This window comes from Athene noctua, chromosome 34 (assembly GCF_965140245.1).
Source record: "Athene noctua chromosome 34, bAthNoc1.hap1.1, whole genome shotgun sequence".
NCBI lineage: Eukaryota > Metazoa > Chordata > Aves > Strigiformes > Strigidae > Athene > Athene noctua.
In genome coordinates, this window is record NC_134070.1 from 1,080,619 (window position 1) to 1,106,462 (window position 25,844).

General features: G+C 60.0%; 1 protein-coding gene across 1 annotated transcript; it reads left to right on the forward strand.

Moving 5' to 3' along the window:
* The first annotated feature begins 820 nt into the window (after positions 1 to 820).
* LOC141972569 (uncharacterized) lies at positions 821 to 24,747 on the forward strand. Its single transcript, XM_074930463.1, has 16 exons — positions 821 to 1,390; positions 1,822 to 2,403; positions 3,476 to 3,868; positions 4,325 to 4,645; positions 8,938 to 9,261; positions 10,065 to 10,461; positions 14,002 to 14,336; positions 15,247 to 15,336; positions 16,168 to 16,560; positions 17,013 to 17,405; positions 17,851 to 18,429; positions 19,129 to 19,277; positions 21,681 to 22,290; positions 23,094 to 23,486; positions 23,939 to 24,331; positions 24,427 to 24,747. Exons 1-16 carry the CDS (start codon positions 871 to 873, stop codon positions 24,585 to 24,587), a joined length of 6,033 nt encoding a protein of 2,010 aa, XP_074786564.1. The 5' UTR covers positions 821 to 870; the 3' UTR covers positions 24,588 to 24,747.
* Positions 24,748 to 25,844: the final 1,097 nt, after the last annotated feature.

Sequence of the window (25,844 nt, forward strand, 5' to 3'; positions counted from 1 at the left end):
GCGCATCCCAACCACTGAGTAGCTCTAGAGGCAAGAAGTACAAGTGTGAGTATTGTGGGAAGGTCTTTGCTTCAGGGAGTAAGCTGAGATGTCACCAACGGACCCACACGGGAGAGAGGCCCTACAAGTGCCAGGATTGTGGGAAGAGCTACATGACCAGTGGGAACCTCCTGAGTCACCAGAGGACGCACACCCAGGAGAAGCCCTTTATCTGCGCCATGTGCGGGAAACGCTTCTCCGATAGATCAAACCATAATAGACACAAACGAACTCACAGAGGAGAGGGACCCTACCCCTGCTCGCACTGCGAGATGTCGTTCATGCAAAATTCTGACCTCTGGAGGCATGAGAGGGCCGTCCATCCTGGTGAGTCCACAGGGGGGCTTAACCCCCTATCAAGTCGTGCTCAGTTCTGAAACGGAGAGGAGGGGGTTTGGGGGCTGACTGGGCCAGAATTTGGTCCGGACCTGGCTGGGCATCCATGTCCCCATGGGCGGGGTGAGTGATGGCCTCCTCCTGACTCCTCCTGGTAAATTACTTTTCCCTCCACTCATGGGTTTTCTCACCTTTCCCCCTCCCGGGTTCACCCCCAGAGGGTGGGAGCAGCCAAGAGCCCAACCCTGCCCCATCCCAACCTGCCCCATCTCCATCCCCGGCCCTCCTGGGGAAAGGGGTAAATTACAAGGGGGTTAAAATTGAGAGCAAGGAGGAGAAGGGAAGGGAGGGAGCCGAGCAGGCAGAGCCATGCAGGAGGTGGGTGCTCTTCATGTGCCTTAAGAGCCCCCAGCTGAGCCCCTTTGGTCCCCCCCAGGCACTGGGACAGCCGAGCAGAAGGAGGAGCAGTGCCAGCCCAGGGCAGAGCAGAGGGGGATGCTGCAAGGGCCCCAAGAGGAGCCCCAGAGCCCCGCGGTGGCCGTGGAGCACGATGGCCAACAGCAGCCCCGGGATACGCAAGGGAGCCGCGGAACGAGGGAACCCCGAAAATGCTCTTTCAAAGGGACCTGTGGTGAAGACCCTCCAGAAGATGCATCCCAACCACAGCGTCAATGCAGAGAGAAGAAGTACATGTGTGAGTATTGTGGGAAGGTCTATCCCTCGGGAAGTGAGCTGAGACGTCACCAACGGAGCCACACGGGAGAGAGGCCCTACAAGTGCCAGGATTGTGGGAAGAGCTTCATGACCAGTGGGCACCTCCGTGGTCACCAGAAGATACACACCAGGGAGAAGCCCTTTCCCTGCACCACGTGTGGGAAACGCTTCTCCTTTAGCTCACGCCTCATAACACACCAGCAAACTCACACAGGAGTGAGACCCTACCCCTGCTTGCACTGCGGGAAGAAATTCGTGCAAGGTTGTAACCTCACACAGCACCTAAAAGCCGTTCACAGTGGTGAGTCCTCGGAGGGGCCTTACCCCCGGTTCACATCGTGCTCATCCATAACATGGAGAGGAGGGGCTTTGTGGGTGGGGGTTGTCCAGCTTTTGGTGAGGAACTGCCTGGGCATCCATCCCCCCATGGGCAGGGCTGGAGGGCATCTTCTATATCCACGCAGGGGGTTTCTCACTTTTTCTCTTTTTTCCCTCTTCCTGGGTTCACCCCCAGAGGGTGGGAGCAGCCAAGAGCCCAACCCTGCCCCATCCCGACCTGCCCCATCTCCATCCCCGGCCCTCCTAGGGGAAGGGGGGAATCACAAGGGGATGAAATTGAGAGCAAGGAGGAGAAGGGAATGGAAGGAGCCGAGCAGGCAGAGCCATGCAGGAGGTGGGTGCTCTTCATGTGCCTTAAGAGCCCCCAGCTGAGCCCCTTTGGTCCCCCCCCAGGCGATGTGACAGAGAAGGAGAAGGAGGAGCAGTGCCAGCCCAGGGCAGAGCAGAGGGGGATGCTGCAAGGGCCCCAAGAGGAGCCCCAGAGCCCCGCGGTGGCCGTGGAGCACGATGGCCAACAGCAGCCCCGGGATACGCAAGGGAGCCGCGGAACGAGGGAACCCCGAATATGCTCTTTCAAAGGGACATGTGGTGAAGACCCTCAGGAAGACACAACCCAACCACAAAGTCGCTCCAGAGAGAAGAAGGAGCCCAAGTGTGAGCACTGTGGGAAGGTCTTCAGCTGTGGGAGCAACCTGAGCCATCACCGATGGACCCACAAGGTAGAGAGGCCCTACAAGTGCCAGGATTGTGGGAAGAGCTTCACCGTGAGAGGAAGCCTCCGGAATCACCAGAGGACACACACCAAGGAGAAGCCCTTTCCCTGCCCCACGTGCGGCAGATGCTTCTCCGATAGATCAAACCTCAACAGACACAAACGAACTCACAGAGGAGAGACAACCTACCCCTGTTTGCACTGCGAGATGACGTTCTTGCGGAATTTTGACCTCAGGAGGCATGAGAGGGCCGTCCATCCTGGTGAGTCCACAGGGGGGGAGTTAACCCCATATCAAGTTGTGCTCAGTTCTGAAACGGAGAGGAGGGGGTTTGGTGTCTGATTGTGCCAGAATTTGGTCCGGACCTGGCTGGGCATCCATGTCCCCACGGGCGGGGTGAGTGATGGCCTCCTCCTGACTCCTCCTGGTAAATTACTTTTCCCTCCACTCATGGGTTTTTGTTCTGGATGCTCTCAATTAAAGAGCCACTCAACGAAATTAATAAAAAATTATTATGAACACAGGTATCAAGCTCTCTGTAAGTTTCGGGTTCGAATGTCTGTAGAGGAGAACAGAACAGCTTTCTAGGGTGTAACGGCGACCCAGAACGCAGAACAAAGCGCTCTATGGGGTTTAAGGGCAACCCAAAACGCAGACAAAGCCCCGCTCCTGGGGTTTAAGGACAACCCCAAATGCTTTACACAGCCCTGCTACCTAGGGTTTAACGAGAACCCCAAACGCTCTCCCGCTCACCTGACAAGTGAGGGCTCTCACCCTCGAGGACCTGCTCAGGGCAGCGTCCCGGCCCAGGGCCCCTCGAGGAGTTTCCTTGGGCAGCGTCCTGACCCCGGGGAGAGTCCTCGCCCGCAGCTGCTGCTCCCGGGGACGAGCTCCAAAGGGCTCCCAGGGGACTCCATTGATACCCAGGCCCAATCTGACCTGTAGTCCATAGCGGCTCTCATTGGCCAAAAGCCCCAGTTGCCACGAGGCGCTGAGAACAAAGGCAGCCCCGAGCTGCGACACTTCAGCAGCCAAGAAGCTCTGATCTCATTGGGCGGGTGCATCTGAAAGACTTTTCTCACCTTTCCCTTCCCGGGTTCACCCCCAGAGGGTGGGAGCAGCCAAGAGCCCAACCCTGCCCCATCCTGACCTGCCCCATCTCCATCCCCGGGTCTCCCGGGGGGTGGGGAGAGTTTTGGGCATGTGAAATTGGGAATGAAGGGTGGGTGCTGGTCCAGGGTGAAGGAGGAGGAGGGATGGGGGATGGATAGAGGAGGAGGAGGAAGAAGAGCAAGGATGGAGTTCCAAGAGAAAACCAAAATGCTCTTTCAAAGGGACGTGTGCTGGAGATACTCAAGGAGGCGCATTCCAACCACCGAGTAGCTCCAGATACAAGAAGTACAAGTGTGAGTATTGTGGGAAGGTCTTTCCTTCCGGGAGTGAGCTGAGACGTCACCAACGGACCCACACGGGAGAGAGGCCCTACAAGTGCCAGGATTGCGGGAAGAGCTTCAGGGATAGCTGGAAACTTCTGTGTCACCAGAGGACACACACCAAGGAGAAGCCCTTTCCCTGCAGCACGTGTGGGAAACGCTTCTCCGATAGTTCACACCTCAATATACACCAAGAAACTCACACAGGAGAGAGACCCTACCGCTGCTCGCACTGCGAGATGTTGTTCATGCAGAATTGTGACCTCAGGAGGCATGAGAGGGCCGTCCATCCTGGTGAGTCCTCCGGGGGGGGGGGTTTAACCCCATATCAAGCTGTGCTCAGTTCTGAAATGGAGAGGAGGGGGTTTGGGGGCTGAATGGGCCAGAATTTGGTCCGGACCTGGCTGGGCATCCATGTCCCCATGGGCGGGGTGAGTGACGGCCTCCTCCTGACTCCTCCTGGTAAATTACTTTTCCCTCCACTCATGGGTTTTCTCACCTTTCCCTTCCAGGGTTCACCCCCAGAGGGTGGGAGCAGCCAAGAGCCCAACCCTGCCCCATCCCGACCTGCCCCATCTCCATCCCCGGCCCTCCCAGGGGGTGGGGAGAGTTTTGGGCACATGAAATTGGGAATGAAGGGTGGGTGCTGGTCCAGGGTGAAGGAGGAGGAGGGATGGGGATGGATAGAGGAGGAGGAGGAAGAAGAGCAAGGATGGAGTTCCAAGACAAAACCAAAATGCTCTTTCAAAGGGACGTGTGCTGGAGATACTCAAGAAGGCGCATCCCAACCACCGAGTAGCTCCAGATGCAAAGAGTACAAGTGTGAGTATTGTGGGAAGTTCTTTACCTGTGGGAGCACCCTGAGACGTCACCAACGGACCCACACGGGAGAGAGGCCCTACAAGTGCCCAGATTGTGGGAAGAGCTTCACAACACATGGGAACCTCCTGTGTCACCGGAGGACACACACCAAGGAGAAGCCCTTTCCCTGCCCCACGTGCGGCAGATGCTTTTCCGATACCTCAAGCCTCAATAGACACAAACGAACTCACACAGGAGAGAGACCCTACCCCTGCTCGCACTGCGAGAAGAGGTTTTTAAGAAATTCTGACCTCAGGAAGCATCAGTGGGCCCTCCATCCTGGTGAGTCCTCGGGGGGGAGTTAACCCCATATCAAGCTGTGCTCAGTTCTAAAACGGAGAGGAGGGGGTTTGGGGGCTGATTGGGCCAGAATTTGGTCCGGACCTGGCTGGGCATCCATGTCCCCATGGGCGGGGTGAGTGATGGCCTCCTCCTGACTCCTCCTGGTAAATTACTTTTCCCTCCACTCATGGGTTTTCTCACCTTTCCCCCTCCCGGGTTCACCCCCAGAGGGTGGGAGCAGCCAAGAGCCCAACCCTGCCCCATCCCGACCTGCCCCTTCTCCATCCCCGGCCCTCGCAGGGGGACTTTTGGGGGGTGAAAATGGGGACCAGGGGTGGATGCTGGTGTGGAGTGGGGGAGGCGTGGGGGAGTAGGATTCAGAACGGAGGAGCGGGAGGGATGGAAGTGGATTGAAGAACCAAGAGTGGACACACACACACACACACACACACCCTGCCCGCCATGGGCACCCGTACACTTAGACCCCCCATTTCTGTGCACACCCACACGCAGACACAACCCTCCCACCTTCCAGCAGAGTTATCACCTCAGGAGGCATCAGGCAGCCCTTCCCCAGGGTGAGTCCTCCCGGGGGGGTTTAGCGTGAGATGTCGCAGGCCCTGGGGGAGCTGTGGGTGGCGATGGCTGAGTGCAATGGATTTCTCTCCTGCAGGCACCGAGCCCCCAGCTGGAGCCAGGACAAGCACCCCCGGTGCTGGAGGAGGAGTTGGAGAGCAAGGAGGAGCAGACACCGCCGGGACAAGGGGAGGGCGTGAAGAACACCCACCCAGCCACCAGCAAGCCGGTGGCCCGCGCCACGCGGGGGACCTCTAACTGCCCCGAGGGTGGGAAGATCTTCCGCGGGAGTAACAGCAGGAGACGTCACCAAAGAAATCACCCGGGAGAACGACCCCACAAGGGCCCAGATGGCGGGAAGACCTGCAAGGACTTCTCCAGCCTCATCTCCCAGCACAGGGCCCAGAAGGGAGAGAGACCGTACAAGTGCCTGGAGGGTGGGGAGAGCTTCACCCTTCCTGAGCAGCTCCCACCTCGCCACGCACGACTGTCTCCCCGCACAGGAGAGCTCCCACCCGTGCCTGTTCTGCGGGCAGTCATTCAGCGTGGGCACCGGGTGTCTTGTCCACCAGAGGCCCCCTTGGAGGAGGTGCCCGTGGGCCAGGGAGCTTCTCTGGGGGCGATGGGCCCCCAAATCAGGGGCCTGTGGCCTCCCTGGGTAGGGACTTCCAGCCCTCTGGTCTCGTCCCATGAGCCGGGCGATGCTGGAGGGGAACTTGAGAGATCTCTGGGGGTGCTAATGCCCCAGCAAGGTGTGTGTGGGGGTGAGGGGCTGCGTGAGCCTCTCTCTGATCTAAACCTGAGTGCCTGCACAGGGGAGTAAATTTGGAGGAGATTTGCCAGCAGGTGCCTCGGGTACATGGACAACGTGGCTCTTCCTTCACCCAGCGCGTGGGACCATCCCGCCCCAGAGCCCCAGCACCTCCCTGGGGACTCGTGGGTGCGGGCAGAGGCGATGTTTAAGAACCGCTGCCTGCCTGGGAACCCAGGGAGCTCCCCTGAGCCCAGAGGGAGTGTAAAGGCTCGTTAGTCCGCGAGGGCGTTAACAAGAGCCAGCGCCGAGCAAAGTGCTGGACAGTCTCGGTACGACGTGCTGGGGGTGTTGGTTGTGCGGCACAAGCTGTGACCCCCGTGTGGTGTTTCACTCCATTTGCTCTCAGGATGTTTCTCTCTCCCTGCTCATCTCTCCCTTCGTTAAGTGTGTATCCCGTTAATTAACACGTGACTCCAACCTGTGCGGCTGAACTCAGGCGGTGGCTTTTGTGCTTCCTGGTGGGATACAGCGATCCCCGAGCAGAGGGATTTATTTCTGGGGAGTCGGCGCAGAGCTGGGGGCTGGTGGTAATTCCCCCCGGCCAGCGCCCCGCCCCAGAGAACCCCCCTGGATTTCTCCACTTGGGAGCACACGCAGACACCGGGGCTGGAGTGACCGGGGGGTTTCTTATCGCCCTGTCCCTCGCGGGTTCCCAACGCGCCTCGTGGCGATGCCAACACACAGGGTCTTGTCATTGCTGGGCCCAGCTCCGAGGGGGGGGACGCGGCTTCTTGGGCTTCAGCTGAGTCGGCATTCGGGGTCTGCCCCCTCCCTCGGCTTAATTACGGGGATTGTGTGTGTGTCCCCTCCTGCTGGTCCTGCTCCTCCTCCATCCCTCCCCCTTCTGCTCGTCCTTCATCCCTCCTCCTCCTGGTCCTGCTCCTCCTCCATCCTTCCCTCTCCTTCATCATTACTCGTCCTACTCCTCCATCCCTCCTCCTACTGTGTCTGCTCCTCCTCCTCCATCCCTCTCGTCCATCCCTCGTCCTGGTCGTCCTCCATCCCTCCCCGTCTTCCAGCCTCACTCCCCCCCATCCCTCCACCTTTTCAGCACTTGACCCGCCCCCACGCCTGGTCCCCACTTTCACAGCGCCCCCCACAACACCCCCGTCCCCCCGAGAGGGCAGCGATGGAGATGCACACCCCCCCTTCCCTGCAGGGATTTCCCTGAGGGATGGAGAATCCGCATCCCGGCGCCCCCAGGGGACCTGCTGCCGCCTCTCGGGGTGCTCAGCACCCCCTGCCCGGGGCTCAGCACCCACCCGGCTGCACCCTGTTGTGCTGGTTTGGGTGTGCAGGGGCTGGGAGCGGCGGAGGGGGGACAGGGGGGGCTCCTGCGAGAAGATGCTCAAAGCTCCCGCGGCTCCAGGTCGGACCCGCCCCTGGCCAAGGCCGAGCCAATTGGCGGCGGCGAGTTCTGAGATAAGGGATTGAACCAGGGGAGGATGGGAGGAGGAGGAGGAGGAAGAGGAGGAGAAAGAGGAGGAGGAGGGCTGGCGGAGGGAAGTAGTTGTGGAAAGAGCGAGGAAGAGGAAGGACGACCCGAGGCGGGAGGTGCCCTGAGCAGAGAGTGCCCTGCACCCGTGGAGCCCCACGGGGGAGCAGATGCCCCCCCAGAGCCCCTGGGAGGGACCCAGGTGGGAGGAAGATCGTGGAGGACTGTCTCCCGTGGGAGGGAGCCCAGGGCGGAGCAGGGGAGGAGTGTGAGGAGTCCTCCCCCTGAGGAGGAAGGGGCGGCAGAGACAAGGGGTGATGGAGTGACCCCAAGCCCCATCCCTGCCCCCTGCGCCGGGGGGGGAGCAGGGAGAGAAATGGGGAGCAAAGCTGAGCCCGGGCAGGAGGGCTGGGGGGAAGGGCTTTGGAGATGTGGTTGTATTTCTCACTGTCCTGCTCTGCCGGATTGGTACATCGGGGGTGGGGGGTTCAAATGCCATTGCTGTTCTTTCTTCCTCCCCGATGGAGTCTCTCTGCTGCCCCAGACCATAACGGGGGAGTCCCATGCCCCCATCACCTCCTTTTCTGGATCTCCCCTGGCCTTTGGTTTAATTTTTCCCTCCCCATCGCTGTGGGGGAAGGGGGGAGGAACATCTGGGTGGGGCTCAGGTGTCATCGGGGCTCAAAGCCCAAGGCGGCGCTAAGGGCGAAGGGAAGGGAGGGAGCCGAGCAGGCAGAGCCATTGTCCTGGGCCAGGCAGCACAGGGTTAAGTTTCCCCAGCAGCGGGCGGAGCTCTCGCCGGTTATTCGGTAACAGCTGAGGTCAGGGCCGGGCGCCCTTGGGCCGGCGGGTCGGTCCCCTCGCTGCTGGATCTCTTCTTCTCTTCCCTGCTATGAATGTGGATTGCGATTTTTCTTGCTGTTGTTTGGTTCCGTCTTTGTGACAGTGTTGTATTAAATATTTCCTTCTCTCAGCCCCGGGGTTTGTATCTCACCCCCTGCCCCGTCCGGTCCGAGGGTGGGCGAGGGGCAGTGGCAGCGTGGTCTGGGTTCCTGGCAGGGCCTAAAACGCCACAGACGTGGAGGAGGTGGGTGCTCTTCATGTGCCTTAAGAGCCCCCAGCTGAGCCCCTTTGGTCCCCCCCCAGGCGCTGGGACAGCCGAGCAGAAGGAGGAGCAGTGCCAGCCCAGGGCAGAGCAGAGGGGGATGCTGCAAGGGCCCCAAGAGGAGCCCCAGAGCCCCGCGGTGGCCGTGGAGCACGATGGCCAACAGCAGCCCCGGGATACGCAAGGAAGCCAGAGGAGACCCCGAAAATGCTCTTTCAAAGGGACGTACGCTGAAGACCCTCAAGATGACACAACCCAACCACCGAGGACCTCCAGACAGAAGGAGCACAAGTGTGAGGACTGTGGGAAGGTCTTTCCCTGGGGGAGCACCTTGAGACTTCACCGACGGATTCACACGGGAGAGAGGCCCTACAAGTGCCAGGATTGTGGGAAGACCTTCGCGCTGAGTGCGTACCTCATGAGTCACCAGAGGACACACACCCAGGAGAAGCCGTATCTCTGCACCACGTGTGGGAAACGCTTCTCCTTTAGCTCCAACCTCCTTGTCCACCAACGCATCCACACGGGAGAGAGACCGTACGCCTGCTCGCAGTGTGAGATGACCTTCCGGCAGAGCGATACACTCGCAAGGCATCAGTTGGCCATCCACAAAGGTGAGTCCTCTGGGGGGGGCTAATCGCCATGTCACAACATGCTCAGCGATAAAATGGAGACGGGTGGGTTTGTGGGTGGGTGTTGACCAGATTTTGGTCACAAATTGGCTGGGCATCCATGTCCCCATGGGCAGGGCTCAGTGATGGCCTCCTACATCCTACTCCTTTCAAAGCCATGTGGAAGGAATGTGGTGGAGGACTCTCTCCGCCAGAGCAGGGGAGGAGTGTGAGGAGTCCTCCCCCTGAGGAGGAAGGAGCGAGGGAGAGTCTGGGTCGGGTTCAGGTGCCCTCAGGGCTCAAAGCACAACAGGGTTCTCACTGGCAAGGCCATCAAGGACATTAAACCTGCCCAATTAGCATTAATGACCACAAATGAACCTCTCTGGGTCCGCCACCGGGGATCTTCCAGCCACCAGTAGCGGGTGGAAGCTCTACCACAGCTTTGCAGCTGCTGAGGATGCAGCACTGGAGGGGGGACTGTGCGTACGGAGGAGGCGATGAGCAGGGGAAGGGGTCAGGGGCAGGAAAGGGGGGGACCCCCAAGGAAAGGCTGTAAAAGGGGCTGCAGCGCAGTACAAGGGGGTCTTGTGTGCCTTGGCCATCGCCGTTGGTCCTGTCGTCGTTATTCAATCTCTGTCTGAGCTCTTTGTGGCCCCAGCGCTGGCTCCTGGGGGGACTGGTGTGAGCGGGTCTGGGGTCACCTGCAGGAGTGGGGCTGGGGGTGTCGGGCCCCTGCTCTGTGGTGCCAGATGATACGTGAGGGAGTAAAATACCCAGAGAACCCCAACAATGCTCTTTCACAGGGACGGATGGTGAAGAATTTGAAGAAGCCACATCCCAACCACGGAGTAGCTCCAGGGAGAAGGAGTACAAGTGTGAGCAGTGTGGGAAGGTCTTTGCCTGCAGGAGCGACCTGACCCGTCACCGACGGATCCACACGGGAGAGAAGCCCTACAAGTGCCAGGATTGTGGGAAGAGCTTCACAACACGTGGGAACCTCCTGTGTCACCACAGAACACACACCAAGGAGAAGCCCTTTCCCTGCACCACGTGTGGGAAATGCTTCTCCTTTAGCTCACAACTCATTAGACACCAACAAACTCACACAGGAGAGAGACCCTACCCCTGCTCACACTGCAATATGAAGTTCTTACGGTATTACGGCCTCAGGAGGCATGAGAGGGCCGTCCATCCTGGTGAGTTCTCAGGGGGGATTAACCCCATATGAAGTTATGCTCAGTTCTAAAATGGAGAGGAGGGGGTTTGGGGGCTGACTGGGCCAGAATTTGGTCCGGACCTGGCTGGGCATCCATATCCCCATGGGCGGGGTGAGTGATGGCCTCCTCCTGACTCCTCCTGGTAAATTACTTTTCCCTCCACTCATGGGTTTTCTCACCTTTCCCCCTCCCGGGTTCAGCCCCAGAGGGTGGGAGCAGCCAAGAGCCCAACCCTGCCCCATCCCGACCTGCCCCATCTCCATCCCCGGCCATCCCGGGGGGAGTTTTGGGTGGGTGAGAATGGGGACCAGGGGTGGATGCTGGTGTGGAGTGGGGGAGGCGTGGGGGAGTAGGATTCAGAACGGAGGAGCGGGACGGATGGAAGTGGATTGAAGAACCAAGAGTGGACACACACACACACACACACACACACACGCCCCCCGCCCGCCATGGGCACCCGTACACTTACACCCCCCATTTCTGTGCACACCCACACGCAGACACAACCCTCCCACCTTCCAGCAGAGTTATCACCTCAGGAGGCATCAGGCAGCCCTTCCCCAGGGTGAGTCCTCCCGGGGGGGTTCAGCGTGAGATGTCGCAGGCCCTGGGGGAGCTGTGGGTGGCGATGGCTGAGTGCAATGGATTTCTCTCCTGCAGGCACCGAGCCCCCAGCTGGAGCCAGGACAAGCACCCCCGGTGCTGGAGGAGGAGTTGGAGAGCAAGGAGGAGCAGACACCGCCGGGACAAGGGGAGGGCGTGAAGAACACCCACCCAGCCACCAGCAAGCCGGTGGCCCGCGCCACGCGGGGGACCTCTAACTGCCCCGAGGGTGGGAAGATCTTCCGCGGGAGTAACAGCAGGAGACGTCACCAAAGAAATCACCCGGGAGAACGACCCCACAAGGGCCCAGATGGCGGGAAGACCTGCAAGGACTTCTCCAGCCTCATCTCCCAGCACAGGGCCCAGAAGGGAGAGAGACCGTACAAGTGCCTGGAGGGTGGGGAGAGCTTCAGCCACAGCTCAAGCCTTTCCACGCATCGGAGGCCCCGCACTGCAGAGAAACCTCCTTCCTGCTCTGCTGTGGGGAATCCTTTACTCCGAAGCAAACACTCATCTTGCACCAGCGGATCCCCCCCAGGGAGATGCCCAACCCCTGCCCGCAGTGCCAGAAACAGGGAGGAACCCGCGCGTGGCCTCGAAACACTCCTCCTAGCCATCAGATCGATCAGTAAATTGTCCACCCGTGGCAACAACACTCCGGGTTTGTACTCTCTGCGCCACTGTTCTCACGCTGGGACCACGGAGCGTGGGGCAGGTTTGGGGTCCTTGGGGAAGGGCCGTCCAAGAGAGCTGCATCTTCCGCCCGGTGCTCGGGTTTTCCCAGCCCAAAGCAGAAACAGTCTGGCTCTGCTCGACCACCGGCACACGGAAGAAAGCCCCTTCCAAACCCAGGCCTGTAAAATCAGTCTCCCTGTGCGGGACCGAGGCGAGGGGGGGATACGGATTGGGGAGCACAGGGTGCCCCCCGAGCTCTCACCTTCCCTCCTCTCCAGTCCTGTCCAACCTGTGCTCAGGAGAGTGAGGTTTCCTCACCACTGGGACTGGAGCACTGAACTCTGATGGACGTTCCCTTCCCTGTCCCCCTTCCAGACAGGATTGAGTAGAGGGGCGAGTCCTTTCCGAGCTGCCAGGTTGCTGGGATTTTGTTTCTTCCTTACGGGCTGGGCCCCTGGTTTCCGGCTCCGTCTTTTGCAGAGTCACATTCTTGGCTCGTGCCGGCGTTCCCGATGGCCACACTCTGGCCATTACCGCATTTACTACTTTGTCGGGAATAGTCTCTTCTTTTGCAGGGTCCTTCCCAGTTCAGCAGCATTGCTGGGCTCATATCAAAGGGTGAGGGTGGACACGGTTTCTTGGTCTTCAACTGAGTTGGCATTCATGGTCTATCCCCCCCACCACCAATTAACTACGGCGATGGTGTGTGTGTCCCCTCCTGCTGGTCCTGCTCCTCCTCCATCCCCCCCCCTCTTCCAGCCTCACTCCCCCCCATCCCTCCACCTTTTCTGCACTTGTCCCGCCCCCACGCCTGGTCCCCACTTTCACAGCGCCCCCCACAACACCCCCGTCCCCCCGAGAGGGCAGCGATGGAGATGCACACCCCCCCTTCCCTGCAGGGATTTCCCTGAGGGATGGAGAATCCGCATCCCGGCGCCCCCAGGGGACCTGCTGCCGCCTCTCGGGGTGCTCAGCACCCCCTGCCCGGGGCTCAGCACCCACCCGGCTGCACCCTGTTGTGCTGGTTTGGGTGTGCAGGGGCTGGGAGCGGCGGAGGGGGGACAGGGGGGGCTCCTGCGAGAAGATGCTCAAAGCTCCCGCGGCTCCAGGTCGGACCCGCCCCTGGCCAAGGCCGAGCCAATTGGCGACGGCGAGTTCTGAGATAAGGGATTGAACCAGGGGAGGATGGGAGGAGGAGGAGGAGGAGGAGAAAGAGGAGGAGGAGAAAAAGAGGAGGGGGGAGGGAAATAGCTCTGCGACCAGCGAGGAAGAGGAAGGACGACCCGAGGCGGGAGGTGCCCTGAGCAGAGAGTGCCCTGCACCCGTGGAGCCCCACGGGGGAGCAGATGCCCCCCCAGAGCCCCTGGGAGGGACCCAGGTGGGAGGAAGATCGTGGAGGACTGTCTCCCGTGGGAGGGAGCCCAGGGCGGAGCAGGGGAGGAGTGTGAGGAGTCCTCCCCCTGAGGAGGAAGGGGCGGCAGAGACCAGGGGTGATGGAGTGACCCCAAGCCCCATCCCTGCCCCCTGCGCCGGGGGGGGAGCAGGGAGAGAAATGGGGAGCAAAGCTGAGCCCGGGCAGGAGGGCTGGGGGGAAGGGCTTTGGAGATGTGGTTGTATTTCTCACTGTCCTGCTCTGCCGGATTGGTACATCGGGGGTGGGGGGTTCAAATGCCATTGCTGTTCTTTCTTCCTCCCCGATGGAGTCTCTCTGCTGCCCCAGACCATAACGGGGGAGTCCCATGCCCCCATCACCTCCTTTTCTGCATCCCCCCTGGCCTTTGGTTTAATTTTTCCTCCCCTGGTGGGGGGAAATTTTTCCTTCCTGGGTGGGGCTCAGGTGCCCTCGGGGCTCAAAGCCGAACACGGGGCTAACTGGCAAGGCCATGGGGGTGTGAGGAGGAGGAGAAGGGAAGGGAGGGAGCCGAGCAGGCAGAGCCATGCAGGAGGTGGGTGCTCTTCATGTGCCTTAAGAGCCCCCAGCTGAGCCCCTTTGGTCCCCCCCAGGCGCTGGGACAGCCGAGCAGAAGGAGGAGCAGTGCCAGCCCAGGGCAGAGCAGAGGGGGATGCTGCAAGGGCCCCAAGAGGAGCCCCAGAGCCCCGCGGTGGCCGTGGAGCACGATGGCCAACAGCAGCCCCGGGATACGCAAGGGAGCCGCGGAACGAGGAGACCCCGAAAATGCTCTTTCAAAGGGACGTACGCTGAAGACACTCTGGATCTTGCAACCCAAGCACGGAGTAACTCCAGAGAGAAGCACAAGTGTGAGCAGTGTGGGAAGGTCTTCATGTGGGAGAATAGTCTGCGCCGTCACCACCGGATCCACACCGGGGAGAAGCCTTTCAAGTGCCAGGATTGTGGGAAGAGCTTCATAACAAGTGGGAACCTCCAGAGTCACCAGCGGACACACACTAAGGAGAAGCCCTTTACCTGCATCACGTGCGGGAGATGCTTTTCCAGTAGTTCAAGCCTCGTTACACACAAACGAACTCACACAGGAGAGAGACCGTACGCCTGCTCACACTGCGAGGTGACGTTCATACACAGTTCAAATCTCAGGAAGCATGAGAGGACCGTCCATTCTGGTGAGTCCTCAGGGTCTTGACCCCATATGAAGTTGTGCTCAGTTCTGAAACGGAGAGGAGGGGGTTTGGGGGCTGACTGGGCCAGAATTTGGTCCAGACCTGGCTGGGCATCCATGTCCCCACGGGCGGGGTGAGTGATGGCCTCCTCCTGACTCCTCCTGGTAAATTACTTTTCCCTCCACTCATGGGTTTTCTCACCTTTCCACCTCCCGGGTTCACCCCCGGAGGGTGGGAGCAGCCAAGAGCCCAACCCTGCCCCATCCCGACCTGCCCCATCTCCATCCCCGGCCGTCCCCGGGAGTAGAAGAGTTTTTTGGGGGTAAAATTGGGGAGCTGTGGTGTCTTCTCATTCAGGATTAAGATGCAGGAGGGAAGGAGGAGGACGAGGCGGAGGAGGAGGAGGTTCAGACATGAAGGAGTTGTAAGGATGGATGACGGGGAGGGATGAAGATGAGCTTGGGTGGGAAGAGGAAACACACACACACACCCCCCCACACCCCCACAGAGCCATGGGCACCCGTACCCTTGCACTCCATCTCCTCATGTACTTGTGAAGCACACACAGGGGACAGGCAGGGGACAGGCAGGGGACCTGCTGCTCCTGGCCAAGGCCGAGCCAATTAGTGACGGTGCCCCACTGTCGTGGTAAAGACGGACACGACAAACGACTGTTGCAGGCAAAATGTCTAATCATCTTTATTTTCCAAACCCTTCTTTTATTTCTGCTTTCCCAGACCCTGTGGTCATTTGATTGGTCACATAGTTGTCTTTTACCGTCAGCACTGCTCTGGGTTAATCTGATCTCTTCATCTGCTCCTCCATAGGTGTGAGACTGCAGCTCTTGCATCCTGCTCCCTTGCTCGCTGTTCCTCTTATCTTGATTATTCAGCAGACATTCCTTCTTTTCAAGGGTACCCTGGAGTCTTATCAAGGAGGAAATCTTCAATCAGGCTGGGGGCAGAGCCGCTGCCTTCCTCAACAGCCCCACCACTGGGACAAGGTATTTAAAAAGGGGACCTGGAAGGGGGAGGAGGAGGAGGGGTGGGTGAAATACCTCTGCTAACTGGGAGGGAGAGGAAGGCCGGCAGGAGGCGGGAGGTGCCCTGAGCAGAGAGTGCCCTGCACCCGTGGAGCCCCACGGGGGAGCAGATGCCCCCCCAGAGCCCCTGGGAGGGACCCAGGTGGGAGGAAGATCGTGGAGGACTGTCTCCCGTGGGAGGGAGCCCAGGGCGGAGCAGGGGAGGAGTGTGAGGAGTCCTCCCCCTGAGGAGGAAGGGGCGAGGGAGGGTCTGGGGGGAGCTCAGGTGCCCTCTGGGCTCAAAACACAACATGGCGCTAATGGGCAAGGCCATCAAGAACATTAAACTTGTCCAATTACAGTTAGCAAAGACATTAACCAGAGAAAATCTTCTCGGATGGACTAACAGGGTCTATTTGTGACCAGTAGCGGGTGGAAGCTCTACCACAGCTTTGCAGCTGCTGAGGATGCAGCACTGGAGGGGGGACTGTGCGTACGGAGGAGGCGATGAGCAGGGGAAGGGGTCAGGGGCAGGAAAGGGGGGGACCCCCAAGGAAAGGCTGTAAAAGGGGCTGCAGCGCAGTACAAGGGGGTCTTGTGTGCCTTGGCCATCGCCGTTGGTCCTGTCGTCGTTATTCAATCTCTGTCTGAGCTCTTTGTGGCCCCAGCGCTGGCTCCTGGGGGGACTGGTGTGAGCGGGTCTGGGGTCACCTGCAGGAGTGGGGCTGGGGGTGTCGGGCCCCTGCTCTGTGGTGCGGGGTGATACGTGAGGGAGTAAAATACCCAGAGAACCCCAAAATTGCTCTTTCACAGGGACGCATGGGGAAGACCTACAGGAAGATGCAGCCCAACCACGGAGTAGATCCAGAAAGAAGGAGCACAAGTGTGAGCACTGTGGGAAGATCTTTCCCTGGGGGAGTAGCCTGAGAGTTCACAAACAGACCCACACGGGAGAGAGGCCCTACAAGTGCCAGGATTGTGGGAAGAGCTTTAGAGAAAGTGGGAACCTCGTGCGTCACCAGAGGACACACACCAATGAGAAGCCCTTTGCCTGCACCACGTGCAGCAGATGCTTCTTCGATAGCTCAAGCCTCATTAGACACCAACGAATTCACACAGGCGAGAGACCCTACCCCTGCTCGCACTGCAAGATGAAGTTCTTGTATAATTCTGACCTCTGGAGGCATGAGAGGGCCGTCCATCCTGGTGAGTCCTCAGGGGGGCCCAACCCCATATCAAGTTGTGCTCAGTTCTGAAACGGAGAGGAGGGGGTTTGGGGGCTGATTGGGCCAGAATTTGGTCCGGACCTGGCTGGGCATCCATGTCCCCATGGGCGGGGTGAGTGATGGCCTCCTCCTGACTCCTCCTGGTAAATTACTTTTCCCTCCACTCATGGGTTTTCTCACCTTTCCCCCTCCCGGGTTCACCCCCAGAGGGTGGGAGCAGCCAAGAGCCCAACCCTGCCCCATCCCGACCTGCCCCATCTCCATCCCCGGCCCTCCTGGGGTGTGGGGAGAGTTTTGGGCATGTGAAATTGGGAATGAAGGGTGGGTGCTGGTCCAGGGTGAAGGAGGAGGAGGGATGGGGAGGGATAGAGGAGGAGGAGGAAGAGGAGCAAGGATGGGGTACCAAGACAAAACCAAAATGCTCTTTCAAAGGGACGTGTGCTGAAAATTCTCAAGAAGGCGCATCCCAACCACCGAGTAGCTCCAGATACAAGGAGTACAAGTGTGGGCACTGTGGGAAGGTCTTTCGCTGGGGGAGCAACCTGAGACGTCACCAACAGATCCACACAGGAGAGAGGCCCTACAAGTGCCAGGATTGTGGGAAGAGCTTCAGGGAAAGTGCGAAACTTCTGGGTCACCAGAGGGGACACACGAAGGAGAAGCCCTTTCCCTGCACCACGTGTGGGAGACGCTTCTCCTTTCGCTCACGCCTCATTAGACACCAACGAAGTCACACAGGCGAGAGACCCTACCCCTGCTCCCACTGTGAGAAGAGGTTCTTACGGAATTATGGCCTCAAGAGGCATCAGAGGGCCGTCCATCCTGGTGAGTCCTCCAGGGGGGTTTAACCCCATATCAAGCTGTGCTCAGTTCTGAAACGGAGAGGAGGGGGTTTGGGGGCTGACTGGGCCAGAATTTGGTCCGGACCTGGCTGGGCATCCATGTGCCCACGGGCGGGGTGAGTGACGGCCTCCTCCTGACTCCTCCTGGTAAATTACTTTTCCCTCCACTCATGGGATTTCTCACCTTTCCCCCTCCCGGGTTCACCCCCAGAGGGTGGGAGCAGCCAAGAGCCCAACCCTGCCCCATCCCGACCTGCCCCATCGCCATCCCCGGCCCTCCCAGGAGAAGGGGGGAATTACAAGGGGGTGAAATTGGGAGCAAGGAGGAGAAGGGAAGGGAGGGAGCCGAGCAGGCAGAGCCATGCAGGAGGTGGGTGCTCTTCATGTGCCTTAAGAGCCCCCAGCTGAGCCCCTTTGGTCCCCCCCAGGCGCTGGGACAGCCGAGCAGAAGGAGGAGCAGTGCCAGCCCAGGGCAGAGCAGAGGGGGATGCTGCAAGGGCCCCAAGAGGAGCCCCAGAGCCCCGCGGTGGCCGTGGAGCACGATGGCCAACAGCAGCCCCGGGATACGCAAGGGAGCCGCGGAACGGGGGAACCCCGAAAATGCTCTTTCAAAGGGACATACCGTGAAGACCCTCAAGAAGGCGCGACCCAACCAAGTAGTATCTCCAGAAAGAAGGAGCACAAGTGTGAGCAGTGTGGTAGAGCCTTCGCCTGGAAGAGCAACCTGACCCGTCACCAACGAATCCACACAGGAGAGAAGCCCTTCAAGTGCCAGGATTGTGGGAAGAGCTTCATGCTCAGCGGGTACCTACTGAGTCACCAGAGGACACACACCAAGGAGAAGCCCTTTCCCTGCACCACGTGCGGGAAACGCTTCTCCTTTAGATGCAACCTCTTTGTCCACCGACGCATCCACACAAGAGTAAAACCATACACCTGCTCCCACTGCAGGAAGACATTCAGGGACGGTTATCAACTCAGGAGGCATCAGGAATCGATCCACAATGGTGAGTCTTGGAGAGGCTTAACCCTGTATCGCATCATGCTCATCCATGAAATGCAGTGGGAGGGGTTTGGGGCAGTTCTTGCCCAGATCTCGATCACTGACTGGCTGGGCATCCATTTCCCCATGGTGGGGGGGGAGTGATGGCCTCTTCCACCCTCATTCTGCCAAACTATTTTTGGCTCAACCCTCGTTTTTTTTCACTTTTCCTCTTCTTTTCCCATTCCCAGGTTCACCCCCAGAGGGTGGGAGCAGCCGAGAGCCCAACCCTGCCCCATCCCCACCTGCCCCATCTCCATCCCCGGCCATCGCGGGGGGAGTTTTGGGGGACTGAAAATGGGGACCAGGGGTGGATGCTGGTGTGGAGTGGGGGAGGCATGGGGTAGTAGAATTCAGAACGGAGAAGCGGGAGGGATGGAAGTGGAGCTGAAGAACCAAGAGTGGACACACACACACACACACACACACACACACACACGCCCCCCGCCCGCCATGGGCACCCGTACACTTAGACCCCCCATTTCTGTGCACACCCACACGCAGACACAACCCTCCCACCTTCCAGCAGAGTTATCACCTCAGGAGGCATCAGGCAGCCCTTCCCCAGGGTGAGTCCTCCCGGGGGGGTTTAGCGTGAGATGTCGCAGGCCCTGGGGGAGCTGTGGGTGGCGATGGCTGAGTGCAATGGATTTCTCTCCTGCAGGCACCGAGCCCCCAGCTGGAGCCAGGACAAGCACCCCCGGTGCTGGAGGAGGAGTTGGAGAGCAAGGAGGAGCAGACACCGCCGGGACAAGGGGAGGGCGTGAAGAACACCCACCCAGCCACCAGCAAGCCGGTGGCCCGCGCCACGCGGGGGACCTCTAACTGCCCCGAGGGTGGGAAGATCTTCCGCGGGAGTAACAGCAGGAGACGTCACCAAAGAAATCACCCGGGAGAACGACCCCACAAGGGCCCAGATGGCGGGAAGACCTGCAGGGACATCTCCAGCCTCATCTCCCAGCACAGGGCCCAGAAGGGAGAGAGACCATACAAGTGCCTGGAGGGTGGGGAGAGCTTCACCCTTCCTGAGCAGCTCCCACCTCGCCACGCACGACTGTCTCCCCGCACAGGAGAGCTCCCACCCGTGCCTGTTCTGCGGGCAGTCATTCAGCGTGGGCACCGGGTGTCTTGTCCACCAGAGGCCCCCTTGGAGGAGGTGCCCGTGGGCCAGGGAGCTTCTCTGGGGGCGATGGGCCCCCAAATCAGGGGCCTGTGGCCTCCCTGGGTAGGGACTTCCAGCCCTCTGGTCTCGTCCCATGAGCCGGGCGATGCTGGAGGGGAACTTGAGAGATGTCTGGGGGTGCTAATGCCCCAGCAAGGTGTGTGTGGGGGTGAGGGGCTGCGTGAGCCTCTCTCTGATCTAAACCTGAGTGCCTGCACACGGGAGTAAATTTGGAGGAGATTTGCCAGCAGGTGCCTCGGGTACATGGACAACGTGGCTCTTCCTTCACCCAGCGCGTGGGACCATCCCGCCCCAGAGCCCCAGCACCTCCCTGGGGACTCGTGGGTGCGGGCAGAGGCGATGTTTAAGAACCGCTGCCTGCCTGGGAACCCAGGGAGCTCCCCTGAGCCCAGAGGGAGTGTAAAGGCTCGTTAGTCCGCGAGGGCGTTAACAAGAGCCAGCGCCGAGCAAAGTGCTGGACAGTCTCGGTACGACGTGCTGGGGGTGTTGGTTGTGCGGCACAAGCTGTGACCCCCGTGTGGTGTTTCACTCCGTTTGCTCTCAGGATGTTTCTCTCTCCCTGCTCATCTCTCCCTTCGTTAAGTGTGTGTCCCGTTAATTAACACGTGACTCCAACCTGTGCGGCTGAACTCAGGCGGTGGCTTTTGTGCTTCCTGGTGGGATACAGCGATCCCCGAGCAGAGGGATTTATTTCTGGGGAGTCGGCGCAGAGCTGGGGGCTGGTGGTAATTCCCCCCGGCCAGCGCCCCGCCCCAGAGAACCCCCCTGGATTTCTCCACTTGGGAGCACACGCAGACACCGGGGCTGGAGTGACCGGGGGGTTTCTTATCGCCCTGTCCCTCGCGGGTTCCCAACGCTCCTCGTGGCGATGCCAACACACAGGGTCTTGTCATTGCTGGGCCCAGCTCCGAGGGGGGGGACGCGGCTTCTTGGGCTTCAGCTGAGTCGGCATTGGGGGTCTGCCCCCTCCCTCGGCTTAATTACGGGGATTGTGTGTGTGTCCCCTCCTGCTGGCCCTGCTCCTCCTCCAGCCCTCCGCCTCCTCCATCCCTCCTCCTTCATCCTTTTCCTGTTCATTCCCCGGCTCCTCCTCCTCCAGCCCTCCCCCTTCTGCTCGTCCTTCATCCCTCCTCCTCCTCGTCCTGCTCCTCCTCCATCCCTCCCCCTCTTCCAGCCTCACTCCCCCCCATCCCTCCACCTTTTCTGCACTTGACCCGCCCCCACGCCTGGTCCCCACTTTCACAGCGCCCCCCACAACACCCCCGTCCCCCCGAGAGGGCAGCGATGGAGATGCACACCCCCCCTTCCCTGCAGGGATTTCCCTGAGGGATGGAGAATCCGCATCCCGGCGCCCCCAGGGGACCTGCTGCCGCCTCTCGGGGTGCTCAGCACCCCCTGCCCGGGGCTCAGCACCCACCCGGCTGCACCCTGTTGTGCTGGTTTGGGTGTGGAGGGGCTGGGAGCGGCGGAGGGGTGACAGGGGGGGCTCCTGCGAGAAGATGCTCAAAGCTCCCGCGGCTCCAGGTCGGACCCGCCCCTGGCCAAGGCCGAGCCAATTGGCGGCGGCGAGTTCTGAGATAAGGGATTGAACCAGGGGAGGATGGGAGGAGGAGGAGGAGGAAGAGGAGTGTTGGGGGAGGGAAGTAGTTCTGGAAAGAGCGAGGAAGAGGAAGGACGACCCGAGGCGGGAGGTGCCCTGAGCAGAGAGTGCCCTGCACCCGTGGAGCCCCACGGGGGAGCAGATGCCCCCCCAGAGCCCCTGGGAGGGACCCAGGTGGGAGGAAGATCGTGGAGGACTGTCTCCCGTGGGAGGGAGCCCAGGGCGGAGCAGGGGAGGAGTGTGAGGAGTCCTCCCCCTGAGGAGGAAGGGGCGAGGGAGGGTCTGGGGGGGGCTCAGTTGCCCTCGGGGCTCAAACCCCAACGCGGCGCTAATGGGCAAGGCCCTGGGGGTGTGAGGAGGAGGAGAAGGGAAGGGAGGGAGCCGAGCAGGCAGAGCCATGCAGGAGGTGGGTGCTCTTCATGTGCCTTAAGAGCCCCCAGCTGAGCCCCTTTGGTCCCCCCCAGGCGCTGGGACAGCCGAGCAGAAGGAGGAGCAGTGCCAGCCCAGGGCAGAGCAGAGGGGGATGCTGCAAGGGCCCCAAGAGGAGCCCCAGAGCCCCGCGGTGGCCGTGGAGCACGATGGCCAACAGCAGCCCCGGGATACGCAAGGGAGCCGCGGAACGGGGGAACCCCGAAAATGCTCTTTCAAAGGGACGTACGGTGAGGACCCTCAAGAAGACACAACCCAGCCACAGAATAACTCCAGAAAGAAGGAGCACAAGTGTGAGCACTGTGGGAGGGTCTTCACCTGTGGGAGCAACCTGAGCCGTCACCGATGGATCCACACGGGACAGAAGCCCTTCAAGTGCCGTGACTGTGGGAAGAGCTTCACGCTGAGCGGGTACCTCATGAGTCACCAGAGGACACACACCCAGGAGAAGCCGTATCTCTGCACCACGTGTGGGAAACGCTTCTCCTTTAGCTCCAACCTCCTTGTCCACCAACGCATCCACACGGGAGAGAGACCGTACGCCTGCTCGCAGTGTGAGATGACCTTCCGGCAGAGCGATACACTCGCAAGGCATCAGTTGGCCATCCACAAAGGTGAGTCCTCTTGGGGGGGCTAATCGCCATGTCACAACATGCTCAGCGATAAAATGGAGACGGGTGGGTTTGTGGGTGGGTGTTGACCAGATTTTGGTCACAAATTGTTTGGGCATCCATGTCCCCATGGGCAGGGCTCAGTGATGGCCTCCTGCATCCTACTCCTTTCAAAGCCATGTGGAAGGAATGTGGTGGAGGACTCTCTCTGCCAGAGCAGGGGAGGAGTGTGAGGAGTCCTCCCCCTGAGGAGGAAGGAGCGAGGGAGAGTCTGGGTCGGGTTCAGGCGCCCTCAGGGCTCAAAGCACAACAGGGTTCTCACTGGCAAGGCCATCAAGGACATTAAACCTGCCCAATTAGCATTAATGACCACAAATGAACCTCTCTGGGTCCGCCACCGGGGATCTTCCAGCCACCAGTAGCGGGTGGAAGCTCTACCACAGCTTTGCAGCTGCTGAGGATGCAGCACTGGAGGGGGGACTGTGCGTACGGAGGAGGCGATGAGCAGGGGAAGGGCTCAGGGGCAGGAAAGGGGGGGACCCCCAAGGAAAGGCTGTAAAAGGGGCTGCAGCGCAGTACAAGGGGGTCTTGTGTGCCTTGGCCATCGCCGTTGGTCCTGTCGTCGTTATTCAATCTCTGTCTGAGCTCTTTGTGGCCCCAGCGCTGGCTCCTGGGGGGACTGGTGTGAGCGGGTCTGGGGTCATCTGCAGGAGTGGGGCTGGGGGTGTCGGGCCCCTGCTCTGTGGTGCGGGGTGATACGTGAGGGAGTAAAATACCCAGAGAACCCCAACAATGCTCTTTCACAGGGACGCATGGGGAAGAACCTGAAGAAGCCACATCCCAACCACGGAGTAGCTCCAGGGAGAAGGAGTACAAGTGCGAGTATTGTGGGAAGCTCTTTGCCTGCGGGAGCAACCTGACCCGTCACCGACGGATCCACACGGGAGAGAAGCCCTACAAGTGCCAGGATTGTGGGAAGAGCTTCACGGAAAGCGGGAGACTCCTGCGTCACCAGAGGACACACACCAAGGAGAAGCCCTTTGTCTGCACCACGTGTGGGAAATGCTTTACCTGGCACTCGAACCTCATGAATCACCAACTCATCCACACGGGAGAGAGACCGTACGCCTGCTCCCACTGCGGGAAGAGCTTCCGGCAGCGTGTTACACTCAAAAAGCATCAGTTAGCCATCCACAATGGTGAGTCCTTGCAGGGGGCTTATCCCTGTGACACGTCGTGCTCAGGGATTAAACGGAGAGGAGGGAGTTTGCAATTGGGGGCTGATTAGATTTTAGTCAGGAAGTGGCTGGGCATCCATCTCATGAGTGATGGTGTCCTCCTGATTCCCCCAGCACCCTACCGGACTGGTTTTACCTCCACCCACGGGTTTTCTTGCTTTTCCTCTTCTTTTTCCCTTCCCGGGTTCACCCCCAGAGGGTGGGAGCAGCCGAGAGCCCAACCCTGCCCCATCCCGACCTGCCCCATCTCCATCCCCGGCCCTCCTGGCGGGTGGGGGAAATTTTCGGAGCTGATGAAGTTGGGGAGCAAGGGTGCGGGTTGGTCCAGGGTGAAGAAGGAAGGAAGGGGGAGGGATGGAGGAGGAAGAGGAAGGATGAAGAACCGAGAAGAACTTTAAAATTCTCTTTCAAAGGGACTTGTGATGAAGATCATGAAGAAGACACAACCCAACCACGGAGTGTCTCCAGAGAGAAGGTGTACGAGTGTGTGAACTGTGGGAAGGTCTTCACCCGCAGGAGATACCTGACCCATCACCGACAGATCCACATGGGAGAGAAGCCCTACAAGTGTCGGGATTGTGGGAAGAATTTCAGGGATAGCTGGAGCCTCCTGCGTCACTGGAGGACACACACCAAGGAGAAGCCCTTTCTCTGCACCACGTGTGGGAAACGCTTCTCCTGTAGCTCGAAACTCATCAGACACCAACTCATCCACACGGAAGAGAGACCGTACACCTGCTCGCACTGCGGGAAGAGCTTCTTTCGGCATTATCACCTCAGGAGGCATCAGGCAGCCCTTCACCAGGGTGAGTCCTCCCGGGGGGGTTTAGCGTGAGATGTCGCAGGCCCTGGGGGAGCTGTGGGTGGCGATGGCTGAGTGCAATGGATTTCTCTCCTGCAGGCACCGAGCCCCCAGCTGGAGCCAGGACAAGCACCCCCGGTGCCGGAGGAGGAGTTGGAGAGCAAGGAGGAGCAGACACCGCCGGGACAAGGGGAGGGCGTGAAGAACACCCACCCAGCCACCAGCAAGCCGGTGGCCCGCGCCACGCGGGGGACCTCTAACTGCCCCGAGGGTGGGAAGATCTTCCGCGGGAGTAACAGCAGGAGACGTCACCAGAGAAATCACCCGGGAGAACGACCCCACAAGGGCCCAGATGGCGGGAAGACCTGCAAGGACTTCTCCAGCCTCATCTCCCAGCACAGGGCCCAGAAGGGAGAGAGACCGTACAAGCGCCTGGAGGGTGGGGAGAGCTTCACCCTTCCTGAGCAGCTCCCACCTCGCCACGCACGACTGTCTCCCCGCACAGGAGAGCTCCCACCCGTGCCTGTTCTGCAGGCAGTCATTCAGCGTGGGCACCGGGTGTCTTGTCCACCAGAGGCCCCTTGGAGGAGGTGCCTGTGGGCAGTGCAGGAAATTACGGCAAAAAGTCTTGGCGGAAGCAAAAATCCATGCAGGTCCCTGCAGTCAAAATGGAGGTATGGGATGCTCCTGTCCTTAGGCAGGTACACGCAGACGTAGATGGATACACACAGACCCAGGGGTGAGTCCGTCCCCTACAGGAAATCAAAGAAACACGGTTTTTTTCTGAAGTTTCTGTCAAATAAATTGGATTTTGCTCCCACTGGGTTTCAGAGTTGTGTCCCGTTTGTTGCAGAGTGGAGAGATTTGGGGGTGCACAGGAGATGGGGAGGGGGGACGCAAGCAGGCGGCTGAGGGCACCCGACCCCAGAGCTATTCCTGGCCCTATCGCATCGTGCTCAGCCATAAAATGGAGAGGAGGGGGCTTGGGGGTGAGGATTGGCCAGATGTGGGTCAGTGATGGCCTTTGCCTCACTTTTTCTCCTGTCCTCTTCCTCATCCTCCTTTTTCTTTCTTTCATTAAACTCTTTTTACCTCCCCCCCCCGATTTTCTCTCTTTTCCTCTTATTTTCCCCCTCCCGGGTTCACCCCCAGAGGGTGGGAGTAGCCAAGAGCCCAACCCTGCCCCATCCCCACCTGCCCCATCTCCATCCCCGGCCCTCCCGGGGGGTGGGGGGAGCTTTGCGGATTGAAAATTGGGACCAAGCGTGGGAGCTGGTCCAGCGGTGTGAAGAAGGAGGAGGGATGGGCAAGGTGTAAGGATGGTGGAGGTGGAGGGTTGGAGGAGCACCAGCAGAAGGCAGAGGGATAGAGGAGGAGGAGGAGGAGGTGAAGGAATAGAGCAGGAGGAGGAGCAAGAGCAGGAAGAGGAGGGATGAAGGAGGGGGAGGGATGGAGGAGGAGCCTGAGGAGTGTCAGAAAAGCCAGAAGCCAGTGAAAATCGGCCCTAAGTGGGGAGA